Source organism: Odocoileus virginianus, chromosome 7, assembly GCF_023699985.2.
Source record: "Odocoileus virginianus isolate 20LAN1187 ecotype Illinois chromosome 7, Ovbor_1.2, whole genome shotgun sequence".
Taxonomy (NCBI): Eukaryota; Metazoa; Chordata; class Mammalia; order Artiodactyla; family Cervidae; genus Odocoileus; species Odocoileus virginianus.
In genome coordinates this window covers 64,562,793-64,577,505 of record NC_069680.1, presented here as the reverse complement: position 1 = coordinate 64,577,505, position 14,713 = coordinate 64,562,793, and the positions used below count along the sequence as shown (strand labels likewise).

At 36.7% G+C, this 14,713-nt stretch overlaps 1 protein-coding gene across 5 annotated transcripts in view; it reads right to left on the bottom strand.

Moving 5' to 3' along the window:
- The window catches only part of SAMD8 (sterile alpha motif domain containing 8), a 117,641-nt gene that overhangs the window by 22,551 nt on the left and 80,377 nt on the right, over positions 1 to 14,713 (bottom strand). For all 5 annotated transcript variants that reach the window (XM_020888897.2, XM_070470882.1, XM_020888901.2 and 2 more), the window contains one exon: positions 1,055 to 1,647. In XM_020888897.2, the coding sequence (XP_020744556.2) occupies positions 1,055 to 1,647 (593 nt within the window). The remainder of the gene's footprint in view (positions 1 to 1,054; positions 1,648 to 14,713) is intronic.

Here is a 14,713-nt window from a genome sequence, read left to right as displayed (position 1 = left end):
TCCTTAAACATGCTAAGCCTACTAACAATTCAGGGCTTTTGCACCCTGCTGTTTCTTCTGCCTAGAGTACTCTTATCCACATGCTGTCGTCTTTATTTCCTTACGGCCTTCTGCTGGAAAAACTGTGTATGATAAAACAGGAAAGGAGATATAGGGATCTAACACAGTTTCTTAAACAGCTTTCATTCAATTCTCTCTTTTTTTTAGCATCACCCTTTCACCTACAGTATCCAGAGCTTTGAGAAATTTGCAACATAGATTGGGTTCTCAGTTTTCCTGATGGCTGCTTTAGAATTAGGTTACTTTAGCTCCGCTTGTTGCTCCTCACCCATCTGCTTTCAAACTTTCAAAAATGTACGGCTCTTTTCTCCTCTCTTATCTGCCCTTTCCTTGTCTTTATAATTTAAGACCAACAAACAAACATAACTTCTTCACTATGCTTTTTGTCAGGGCTTGAGAATAAAATGTGATATATGTGTTATTCTGCCACTTAATATGGACACTGTAATTCACTTCATTCAAAAAAAAAAAACCCATATACTATAAGGCACTTTCAGAAGGGTACAATATTTTATAAAAACAAATAAGATAGCAATACAAACTAAAAACACATTTTAAAATCACAAATATAAAAACTAATAGTTTTAAGTTTTGTTCTACTCTTATTTTTCATTTAATATACTGTATTCTTTTTATGCATTATTTATAAACCAACAGAATACTATCAACAATCAGTTTGTAGCATCTGTGATAATTCTAATTTATTTGATGATACAGGAGACTTCCCCACATTTTTGGAAAGCAAAACCCTGTTCATCTTTTAAAAAATAATAATAATAACCTAATTCCACTTATTACAAATAACACTCCAGGAAATCCTTTTAAAATACCAAGTGCCCAAGAAGCTATAACATAAATATAGAAAATATTACAGCTATAACATAGAAAAATAGAAATATAGCATAGAAAAATAAAATAAGGAGTGGTTCTTTCTACTCTATCACTCCTATTATAGCTATCTTCTACAAATTTGGTAACTAGAAAGAAAACTTACCTGTCCAAGAATATATCTGGGAGTGGTGGATAGGTCTGCATGTCAGGCACTCGCTCATGGACAATAACCATTATGAAAGATGTAAATCCAAATACTATGAAAACATATATACAACTCAGTATGGTCTTCCAATACTCTGGGTCCAATCTTCGAATAGAGTGTTTGTTTTTACCATTCACATACTGGTACTGATCAGAATTCAAATCAGTGATGGGTCCATCACAGTCATGTGAAGGCTCCCCATTACAGAGCCACTCTGCACTCTGAAGAGCGCTGATTAATGGAGTCATGGGGCTCATGGGGCTGTCACTGTTGTATCCCATCTCTTCTAAAACATCAATATGTATTTTCTGCAATTTTCGGACTGAGAGCATTAACCTTTTAATGTCCCCTAAGACTTTGATTTCCAGAGGAGGAGATCGGAGATCATATTCAGTCAGTGTAAGCAATGTGATTCCATCAAGTCGGTGCTTGTTGCATAAAACATCCACATACTCAAAAAAGCCTTCATCCTTCAGCCAAACAGCTACATGCTTGGTAGTCCAGCGGCGAATGCAGAGTTGATTAGGACCAGCCATTTCTTCTTCAACTGTCTGTCAAGGGAAAATAGGAAAATAAACAAAAACTCAACGTGCCCTAACAACTTCTTTGAAGACCAAATACACATAAATACACCAGAAACAGCTATTCATCTACACTGCCATATTGGCTACTGGATAAGAAAAAAGAAACAAAATTATTCATTAGTGAGTAGTTTTCAATAGATTAACATTCTAATAAGTTTATACACATAAATTCAGTAGCAAAGGAAAAGCTAATGACCAAATATTTTTATAAAATGTTTTCTTTGTAATATTTTACAAATGGCTTTGCCATACCATATCAGGCCATAACTTAATTAGAAAAAGCCTACTGGTGAGAACAATTGAGAATATAACTCAATACTTTCATAAAATGAGATATACAGAAAGATTTGTCATACATGAAAATAAACCAAATTTTAGAAATCTTCACGTTTGAGGAATATCTCTCCTGCCTCCAAATCATGGATCACTGCCTTGTTGTGGTGAAGTGGCTTGAATAACTCAATGAAGCTATGAGTCATGCCATGCAGGGCCACCCAAGACAGATGGTCATAGTGGAGAATTCTGACAAAACATGGTCCACTAGAGGAGGCAGTGGCAAACCACTCCAGCATTCTTGCCGTGAGAACCCCATAAGCTGTATAAAAAGGCAAAAAGATACGACACCAAAAGTTAAGCCCCCCAGCTCAGAAGGAAGAGCAGGAGGCAATTACTAACAGCCCTGAACAGCAGACTCAATGGAAAAGACCCTGATGCTGGGAAAGACTGAAAGCAGAAGCAGAAGGGGGCAGCCGAGGATGCAGACTGGACGGCATCACTGACTCAATCGGCAAGAACTTGGGCAAACTCTGAGAGATGGTGAGGGACAGGGAGGCCTGGCGCGCTACAGTCCACGGGGTCACAAAGAGCTGGACACAACTTGGCAACTGAACAGCAACTGACTCCAAAAAGAAAAAAATCAAAACAAAAAACCCCACAAAGGTAGAGAAAAAACTAATTTCAGGAACCCCCTTAAGATTAAACATATTTCTATCGACTACACAAATAATTTCTACAATAGATATAAAATCTTTACTAGATATAAATATCTATAAATATCTTAGTAGCTCATTTCTTTCTATACCTTGAATATTCCATTACAGAATTTATAAGGAATTTCCTTCTTAAAATATCATTGTGATTTAGTGATAAAACACTTCAATGCCCACAAATTCGAGGGGCCACATTTTATACTGCAATTATAGTATTTCTTTCTGTGTGTGTGGCCACGCCACACGGCTTCTGGGATCTTAGTTCCCGACCAGGGGCTAAATCTGAGTCCTCAGAGGGAAAGTGCTGTGTCCTAACCACTGGACCTCCAAGGAATTCCCCATACTGCAATTACAGGAAGAATGTACCATTTCAGAAAGTACTAATAATGTTCACTACTCTGATCCCGCACAGCTCTGCTCATGTTCTCTTTCCACTTAAAGTGCTCAGTAGGACTTCCCTGCTGATCCAGTGGCTGCGGCTCTGTGCTCCCGATGCTGGGGGCCTGGGTTCAATCCCTGATCAGGGAACTAAACCCCACATGCTGCAACTAAGACCTGGCACAACCAAATAAATGTATTTTAAAAAATAAAATAAAGTGTTCAGTAACTTGAGCGTATATCAGGCTTCTAAACTTTTATCACAAACATGGGAGACAAGGGCTTACATGGAAAAAACCTAGCTCCCTAAAGTACTTTCTCAACAACTAAAGTCAGTGGGTTTTCTGACATTTTCCAGATCACTAAAGACCGTATTTTCTTCTGAGATGATTTTTTAAAAACACAGTAGGTAAACTTTAAAGCATTAAAAAAGAAGAAGAAGAAAGAATGACACAACAAATACTTACATGCCCACTACCCAGCTAGGGAAAAAAAAAAAAAAATCAAACAGTTCCAATACATATGTTCCATTTCTTAATCTGAATAGTAGTTATAAACTGAAAATTCATCAGTCCATATACGTATGAGCTACACTTTACCTGTAGTAGTAAAACTTGATTTTAAAAGTTTTAAAAACTAAAACAAAACATCAATACCCTTCAGTAACTCCTGGTTTTAGTGCTTATCATTCCCTTATCAGAAGCATTTTTGGCTATGAAAACCTTCTATGCTTCCTTATGAGGAGGAAAAGTAAAAAGCTGCTATTTCTGCATTCTTCTATCCAACACAAACTCTTGCCATGAATACTTAAAATTACCTGAAAAAGGCAGATACTCAACTACATAAATACTTTTTACACCATCAAAAATATTCAGCCAACAAGAAACATGCTCATTAAATGTTTATATTTTGATTACTACAAAGCAAAGCTAGTTTTTGGAAACCTTAAATCAGTGTTTCCAAAAGCCAAAATAGCTTTCCAGTCTTAATCCTTTTACCTACAATATAGCATCACCACCCCAAAGGACAGGGAATTATGATTTATTCACTTCAACTCATGGAATTTACACACATTGATGTATATAATTTTATATCACTTATTACATGTATATATAGCTCCATTTTAAATGATTTTGCTATGTTTTAATCCATATAGACAGCCAGATGGCTTCATCCTACATACCACATACATATCTTTTCCCTGAGGTATTCTCTGAATAAATTATTTCAACCCTGAATATCCAACAAGTGCACGCTATGAACTCTGAAACAATTACAATGTAAAAAGTACAAGAGGCTCATCTCATACAAAATAAGGCCAGATACCTTCTGTCATTTTATTTCTATTTCACTTTCTCATTTTTCTAACAGCTTACCACCAGTGGGTTCCAAGTCACTCCCATCCTTTTAGCCTTATTCTTCAGTAGAGTTTCATTTCATATACTGCTCAAAATGATCACTCTCGTATTTTTTTTTTCCTGCCTTTTATCACCTCCAATCTGGCTAACAATCTGTTCTTTATATCCTCAATCTAACTAACAAACAGGCTTTGATGCTGGTGTTTCAGCTGCTAGAAAATACGAGTAATCGTACAAGAAAGCTTCCTAGAAGTCTTTGAACCTGCTGTGGCAATGCCCTAAAAGCGTGACACATTGCACTGCTGTACTTCATCAGGTCAGGGCACGCCCTTTAATTCTATGCTGCTACATACAGTCAGAGCCCCATATTTAGCTAACACTATGAAAACCTGCACTAAAGATGATAAAAGGCTTCAGGACAACATAATATTTTTGTTGTACCAAAGGACCTACAGGGAACAGGAAACTTTTAATGAAGAATATGACAGCTATAGATTTCATACAAATCTACAGAATGAAGAAATTAGTAAACATTTCTGTATACTTTCAGCTTTAATCAATAATTAATATGAATCGACTATCAGTTAAAGGGACTTCTGTTTCTGACCAAGATGCAATAAGAGAAATCAGATTTACTTTTCCGCCTGAAACAGCCAAAATATAGACAAAATATATGGAGAGAAAACCAGTTTCAAGACAGTTGGCACGAGACAACAAGGAGATGGTTGAGAGGAGGAAACAAGGTGAGCCCTACTACCCCCTGCCATGTACGAGTGATGCAGGATATAAACTGGGTGAGGCCCAGCCAACTACGTGAGTTGTGATGGAAGTAAGAGTCTAGGGAAATCAAGGTGGCTAGTGTACACAGGATAGAATAAAAGAGAGGAGAAAGACAAAACATATTATAGACTGAATGCTTATATTCCTATATTGAAATTCTGACCCCTAGTGGGATAGTATTAGGAGGTGATTAGGTCATTAAGGCAGAATATTCATGAACAGAATTAATGCCCTTATATACCCCAGAGAGTTCTCTCAGCCCTTCTGCCATGTAAAGACACCGATAAAAGAAGACCAACTATGAAGTAGACCTCATAGACACCAAATCTGCTGGCACTTTGATCTTGGATTCCTTGGCCTCCAGATCCATGAGAAATAGATGTGTTAAGGAACTCAGCCTACAGTATTTTTGTTATAACACTGTACGTAGATGAAGATGGAACTCCAGAGATTTGCAAAGGATCTCCCTTGAACAGGCAGCTGAATGCTGATCAACAGTTGTATGTGAGGAAACCAAACAAGACTGAAAAAAGAACCACCCAGAAAGATTAGAGGCGATAATGCCTAGTACTCACACAAGATCACTAAAAGCGCCTACTGCAAACAACCAGGCTGGAAAAAAAAAAAATCTCATGATTCATGGGGCACTGGGCAGAGTACACAGCAAGATCTTTCCATAGTAGAAAGGTAAAATTAACCCTAAAACAGGAGCTCTCAACTGGGGGCAATTGGCAACCCAAAACATTTGGCAATTTCTGGAGATATTTTTGGTTGTCACAGCTAGGGGCTCATTTAAAGACTAGAGACTAGGGATACTGTTAAAACGCTCTGCAATACATAGGACAGTCCCTCACAACAAAAAATTAGTGCTGATACGGAGAAATCCTGCCCTAAACCTAAACATGTCTCTGGTTCAGCCAAACACATCTTAAAAGCAGAATCAAAAAGATCAGAGTGTTTTCAAGTAATTTAATTACATCCCTCAACAAAGTGGGAGAATGTTAATAGGAATACAAAAGTATTCAGCACCCAACGGGTAAAATCACTATGTCTGGGAACCAATCAAAGATGACCAGGCATGCACAGAAGTAGGAAAACTCACCTACAACATGTAGAAAATCTATTGAAATTGACCCAGAATAGACAGTTAATAAAATTATCAGATAAGGATGTTAACACAGATATGATAACTGCACTACATATGTTCAAAAAGTGAAATAAGAAATATGGACACATAAGATCCAACTCAAACTTCTAGAAATGAAATTGCAAAGATACGTAATAAAAAACATGTTGGATGGGATTAAGAGCTAATTAGATGCTGCTGAGGCATAGTAAACTTGAAGACATAACAATATTAATTATTCAAAATGAAACACAGGAAAAAGAGAGCTTTTAAAAATGAAGAGAACATTATTCAATCTTTAAAAGGAATCTTGAAGACCTTGTGCTAAATGAAATAAGTCAGACACAAAAGGACAAATGTTGTGTGATTCACTTTAGATGACGTACCAGAACAAATTCATAGAGACAGAAAGCAGATAGTAGTTTCCGGGGACTGAGCAACAGGAGACAAAGGGATTACTGTTTAATGGGCACAGAGTTTTCATTTGGGATGATGAAAAAGTTCTGGAGATGGATGGTGGTAATGGGTGCACAACAATGTAAATGTACTTAATGCCACTGAATTATGGATTTCAAAATAATTAAAATATAAGTTTGCTATGTATATTTTACCATGATTAAAAAAAAGAAAAAGAAACAAAATGAAAAGAACATCAGTGAGATGTGGGACAACTTCAAACCATCTAATGGATGCATTTATGTAGTCCTGAAAGGAGGAGACAGGAGAGGACAGGAAAAAACATTCTGAAGTACCTACCAATGGCCAACATTTTTCAAAATTTGGTGAAAACTATAAACTCACATCCAAAAAGCTCAATAAACTCCAAACATTAGAACCACACAAAAAACTATACCACACCATAACATAATCAAATTACTCAAAATCAGTGATAATGAGAAAATCTTAGAAGTAAAGAGAAGATATATACATGACATACACAGGAACAAAGATAATGATAGCAGATTCCTCACAGGAAACAATGGAAGTTAGAAGACAGTGAAATAATGTCTTTAAAACACCAAAAGGGGGGAAAAAAATCGACCTGTAATTCTATGACCAGTGAAATGTTGTTAAAAAACAAAGGTAAAATAAATACTTTTTCAGACACACAAAAGCTAAACAATTTCATCTCCAGCAGACCTGAACCACCAGAAATATGAAAAGGAAGTCCTTCACACAAGACAAAAATGCCATCATAGGAAAATAAGAATCTACACAAAGCATGGAAGAGTATCAGAAATGGTAAATACATGGGTAAATACATAAGTAAAATATATGTCAACAATAGCACAGAAGTTGGGAGAAATAGACCACTAAAATAAAATTCTTCCAGAAAAGCAGGGAATATTTCTGAATTCATTCCATGAGGCCAGTACGATCCTGATACCAAAACCAGACATGACATTACAAAAAAGTAAAACTATAGCCTGACAGGCCTTAAGAACATAGAAGGAAAAATCTGAAACATATCTTAGCAAATCAAATTCAATAATATTTTTAAAGGATTCATATTTTATATATGAAAACATTCACATTTTATGGCAAGACAAGAAAAATTTAAACATAAAATTAAAAAATTTTTTTCCTCTGCCCTTTGGCCTCTTCTCCCTTTACCACCAAGAACTGCATATCTGCATTATGTATCAACCAAACCTCCCCCATTGGCAGAAACAGCTGCTTAGCCATAAAGGCTACATTCTTCTAGCACCAATAAGACAACTCCTTAAAAGATAACATTCCTTCTTGATCTTGTTAAGGGGCCACAAGACTTTTAGATCTGGAGTATTAAACTGTCAATAATATGTCATTTAATGTACAGCCTTCTGTCTCCCAAAAAAAAACAGCCCACAAAACTTACATAACTATGCCTCCACTTCTAACTGGTAGAACGGCTCTGAAAGCTTTCTGACACGCTGTTCTTGGGTTATAGTCTCCAGTGTGGCTCAAATACAATTTTCCAGTTCTATCTTAGATCAACTGATTTTCATTGACATGCATCAATTCTTACCAAATTTGGTCTATAAATTCCATGCAATCCCAATCAAAATCCCAACAGGTTTCTTTGTAGATACTGATAAACTTATCTCAAAAACTGATATGGAAATGCAAAGGACACAGAATAACCAAAACAAGCTTGAAAAAAAATAAGATTAGATAACTAATTACAAGACTGACTCATTGGAAAAGTCCCTGATGCTGGGAAAGATTGAAGGCAGGAGGAGAAGGGGATGACAGGATGAGATGGTTGGATGGCATCACCAACTCAATGGACATGAGTAAACTCCAGGAGTTGGTGGTAGACAGGGAAGCCTGGCGAGCCGCAGTCTATGGGGTCACAGAGTCAGACACAAGTGAGCCACTGACCTGCACTGAGTACTGGCATAAAAATACATCAATGGAATAGAAGAGAGAATTGAGAAACAGACCTACATATATATGGATATATAATTTTCTACAGTTAAACACAGGCAATTCAGTGGAGAAAGAACAGTCTTTTCATCAAATGCTATTAGATCAAATGAATATCCATATGCCAAAACATTAATCCATACCTCTCACCACATATAAAAATTAACTTCAATGGATTATAGACCTAAGGTAAAATCTAAAACTAGAAAACTTCTAAAAGAAAATAGAGGAGCAAATCTTTCTGAACTTAGGTTAAGAAAATATTTCTTAGCTATGACAACAAAAACAAAATCCATAAGAGAACAAGTTGATAAACTGGACTTCATTTGCCTAGTTAAGTGACTTAAGGACATAATTTTATGGTTTTTAGTCTACAGATTTCTGCATTGTTTTGATCTGCTGAAGTATATACTTCTATAATAAAGACAGAAAAATATATAGAAGAACAATGCATCTGTTGAAGAACACTGCAATTATAATTTCAAAATTACCCCTGCCCCAAGAACTACTGCTTGTAATTTTTAAATTTATCTTTCACACATAGTATTTTCTATAGAGAAAATTTCTACATAGAAATCATGTCACATGTAATACATTTTTACTTAACATTGTTGCACGAGTCCTGTCTAATGTCATCAAACTATCCTTTGAAAAGGACATTCCATTGGATGGCTATACAATAATCTGCTGATTTCCCAATGTTGACAACTGTTCACAATTTTTTTACTATTACAAATAGTATTGCAGTGTCTTTGGTTAGATTTCTACAAGTAAAATAACAAACACAATCAAAAAATTCTGACATGTTATTTGGACACTAACTCCTAGGTAGTCATTAAAGTCTGATCCACATCAAAAAGCACTGCATGCAAAGCATGGTACCTGTCCAAAATGTTAACTGGTACATAGAGGAAAGATCTCAACTTGAGACACAATTTAAAAGAAGTTTACTTTGAAATTATGAGCAATTAAGAAATTAGCTATCAAAGGTCAATACAAAGCACTGAGAACACAGTTCACTTATGCAGAATCGTACCATCAACAGACATTACTCAAACTTCGTTCCAACTCCTCTATACATAAAGTATCTGACTGTTCTATAAAGATACCTTATCTTTTGGATGGACTCTGACACATTTTTGAAACCTATTCAAAAATTCAATTTTCAGCATATCAACTTGTTCATTTACTAGCATATTTATATTTCTTTCCATACTTAGTTCACATTGATTAGAGATTTCAACTGCTTGACAGTAAGAGTTCATTATTTCCTACGATCTTATCTCCATACTTAACACAATGAAAACAGTTCTCATAAACACAAGAACTTTAAATCTGGTATTTCTTTTTTTTAAGTCTTAATTAAATTTGTTACAATATTGCTTACCTGTTTGCTTTTTGGCCCTGAGGCATGTGGGATCTTAGCTTCCCAACCAAGGATCAAACCTGCACCCAGCGCATTGGAAGGCAAAGTCTTAACCATTGGGCCACCAGGGAAGTCCTCCCCAAATCTGTATTTCTTAACAGAAGCATAGCTATTCATTAACTGATGAGTGACATGCATTCCACTGGAGTGATAAGCACTAAATTATTATCCTCACAATAATATAAATAACTCAGTTATTAATACTATATTGAAACTGTCAATACTGCGTATTAGGTGTAACAAACCAAGCACAATCAGTCTAGAACTGCAAAAAGAGACAATGTCTATTAACAAACTCTTTCCCTGTTCTGCCTCACTAAAGCTATTTATTTTGCCCTATCCTATCTCTGACTGACCAGCTACAGGACAATCTGGCCACTACTGGAAATGATGACTTGAGACAAGGAGTATTGCCATCTGTGAATCACCACTGACTCAGTGTCTGTGACAAATACGATGAATTGGCACTCAGCATCCTTTCCAATCTCCTTCCAGTTGTTTTTTGTACTACAGAGGTTAAAAAACTAAAAATTATTCTGCAGGATCCCTTGCCACTAAGGTTCTAAATGTGAATTAAGTTTAGCCAACTATATCCTCTGACATGAGATGTGGAAAAGTGATGTTGAAAGCTGAGCTTTTCTGTACAGCAGTGTTGAATCAAATCTCAGAGAAAGTTTTGGCTGAAGTAGAAAAGAACAGCTTTATTGCTTTGCCAGGCAAAATGGGAAACAGCAGGCTAATGCCCTCAAAACCATGTGTCCCAACTTGGGGAAGACAGTGAAAAGTTTTACAGTAATTGTCCAAGAGGGTGTGATCAGCTCCTAGACATTCTTCTGATAGGTTGATGGTGAGGTAAGTAGGAGTCAGCAACACCAACCTTCAGGTCCAACTGGTCTGGGGTCTACATGCTTGTGGACAGCATATCATTGTTAATCATTAACTTCTCCCACCTGGAGGGGGTTTCAGTATCTGCAAAATAGCTCAAAGATGATGTTGTGTGTATCCTTTGATAGGGAAACAGGACCTTGCCCCAAGGCTGCTCTGGACTGTTTGTTTCTCCTGGTCTCCCATCCCTTTCCTAATTAATAACTGCTTGAATCTGCCCACTGGGACTCAGGGAAGGTGATGGAGGATGAATGAAAGCTGTTTCCTATAATCAAAGAAATGCAGGACACAGAAGTGCTTTGTGCCCAGGAACTCCACAGGGCCCCCTGCAAGGCATCAAAAGCAGAAAGTGAAGTAGGGGCCAAATTTTTCTAAAGTTTGGTATCCACAAGAAAGATTATGGAAATGTTGGTTGTGTATGTGTGTGTGTATGTAATTCTCCAGTTTCCAATCACTCACTTTTTGTCAGGAAGCAGCTGTGGCTGTAGAGTAGCAGTGCTGGCTTTCTAATGCCTTCATCACATATATGATGATATGTTTCTTCTGTGTGTGTGTGTTAAACTACACACACCTGAAATTTTATTGTTTCAATCATTTTTAAGTGCACAGCACTTCACTTCTTCAGTGGAATTAAGTACATTTACATTGTTGTTCAATCATTAACCACCATTTATTTTTAAAACTTTTCCATCATGCCAAATGAACACTCCCCATTGTTTCCTCCTGCATGCTCCTGTCAAATACCATTCTACTTTCTGTCTCTATTATTCTAGACACAACCAGTATCCAGTCTACTTCTGTTTTATTGACTACGTCAAAGCCTTTGACTGTATGGATCAAAACAAACTTAAAATTCTTAAATTTTAAGAAAGTTCCTAAAGAGATGGGAATACCAGACCACCTTATCTGCCTCCTGAGAAACCTGTATGCAGGTCAAGAAGCAACAGTTAGAACCGGACATGGAACAATGGACTGGTTCCAAATTGGGGAAGGAGTACATCAAGGCTGTGTATTGTCACCCTGCTTATGCAACTTCCATGCAGAGTACATCATGTGAAATGCCGGGCTGTATGAAGCACAAGCTGGAATCAAGACTGCTGGAAGAAATATCAATAACCTCAGATATACAGATGACACCACCCTTATGGCAGAAAGCGAAGGACTAAAGAGCCTCTTGATGAAAGTGAAGGAGAAGAGTGAAAAAGTTGGCTTAAAGCTCAACACTCAGAAAACTAAGATCATGGCATCCAGTCCCATCACTTCATGGCAAATAGATGGGGAAACAATGGAAACAGTGACAGACTTTATTTTGGGGGGCTCCAAAATCACTGCAGATGGTGACTGCAGCCTTGAAATTAAAAGACTCTTGCTCCTTGAAAGAAAAGGTACAATAAGCCTGGAGAGCATATTAAAAAGCAGAGACATTACTTTACCAACAAAGGTCCATCTAGTCAAAGCAATGGTTTTTCCAGTAGTCGTGTATGGATGTGAGAATTAAGACTATAAAGAAAGCTGAGCACTGAAGAATTGATGCTTTTGAACTGTGGTGTTAAGAGAAGACTCTTGAGAGTCCCTTGGACTGCAAGGGGTCAAACCAATCCATTCTAAAGGAAATTAGTCCTGAACATTTCTTGGAAGGATGGATGCTGAAGCTGAAGCTCCAATACTTTGGCCACCTGATGCAAAGAACTGACTTACTGGAAAAGACCCTGAGGCTGGGAAAGATTGAAGGTGGGAGGAGAAGGGGACAACAGAGGATAAGATGGTTGGATGGCATCACCAACTCGATGGACATGAGTTTGAGCAAGCTCCAGGAGTTGGTGGATGGACAGGGAAGCCTGGCGTGCTACAGTCCATGGGGTTGCAAAGAGTCGGACACGACTAAGCGACTGAACTGCACTGAACTGAGAACAACCAGTGGAATCCTACCATGTTTATCCTTTCATGTCTGCCTTATTCTTCTTTGCATAATATCTTTAAGGTTCACCATGTTTTAGCATATGTCAGAAACTTTCTTATTTTTAAGGCTAAATAATATTCCATTGTATGTATATACAATGTTTTGTTTATTCATTCATCCATCAGTGGACACTTGGGTTGCTTTTAGCTCTTGGCTATTGTGAATAATGCTGCTATGGATATGGGTATATACAAATATCTGTTCAAGTCTTGCTTTCACTTCTTTTGAGTATATATCGAGACGTGGAATTGCTGGGTCATTTGATTGTTTAGTTTTTTTAGGAATCATCATACCATTTTCAAAGCAGTTGCATCATTTTTAACATTCTCAAGAACACCACACAAGTGTTTTAATTTTCCACATCCCTTACTAACCCTTGCTTTTTTTTGATTTTTGGTTTTAATAATGATCCTCTTAATGGGTATGTAGTGGTATCTCACTATAGTTTTGATTTGATTCTCATTAATGACTAGTGATGTTAAGCATCTTTTTATCTGCTTTCTGGGCATTTGTATATATTCTTTAGAGAAATGTCTATTCAAGTCTCCAGCACATTTTTGAATTGGTCTGTTATGGTTGTTGTTCAAATGGTGTGTTCTTAAACTAACAGTTCCATACTGGCCTTCTGATACCCTAATATTTACCTTCGCTAACTGTGGCAAAGGTAGCACTCCTCTAGCAGGCTTGTTCAAATTTTGTTCTAGAAGTCATTCCTGGACTTCCCTGGTGGTCCAGTGGCTAAGACTCCCAATGTAGCAGTCCAGGTTCAATCCCAGGTCAGGGAACTAGATCCCACAAGTAACAACTAAAGAGTTTGCATGCCACAACTGAAAGATCCTACATTTCGCAATTAAGATCTGGCACAGACAAAATGAAAAACAAAACAAAACAATAGAAGTCATTCTTAGCAGCCCAGTCCACAGGCTAGAGTAGTTTGTCTCTTGTAACTGAACCCTGACTGAATATAACTATTTTATTTAGCCCTTCAGTCTTTCAAGTTGTCATCTTTCAAAGCAAGTAAAGTACCCAAAGTTAAAGGCTTCAAACTAACTCATAAGGTCCACAATCTGGTAAAATTCTAGGTAAGGCAAATGACTTTATGCTGTTTCCTTTAATTTCCTGGTAAATTAATTAAGAAGGATATGGTTTTATCTGTTCTTCTTACTAAATTTATATACCATTATCTTTGGGATGAACGACATGTTCTATTACAATAGGCTATTCAATGATCTTCGTCAACCAAGAACACTGTGTCAGTAGAAAAGGACAGTAATAAAATGTCCCATTAAAAATGTAAATAAAGCAAATATTCAGATCTGGCCATTTCCTCTATTAGTTAGGTTCAACAATATCAAGAATAAGAAAATACACAAATACACAGTAAAAATTAAAGAAAGGGGGAGAAAAAGGAAAATAAGAATGTATTTAGTAAACAAACAAACTAAATATCTAATACCTAGGACAGCAAGACAGTTTAGTGGGTTTTTGTTAGGTAATTTTTGTTTTATTTTTACAGAAGATAGTATGAATTACTAAGAACACTGCTAAGGTATGTGTGATTAGTGCATAATAGGTCCTCAATAAGCATTATTAAATGAATGTGCAAAAAAAGTAGCAGTAACCAAAATAACTGAACTCAAATCCCAAAGCCTTTTTGAACGAGATCATTTAAAAAAATAAAACAAAATCCTGCCTTTAGATTGGTTATTTCATTGTTAAAAG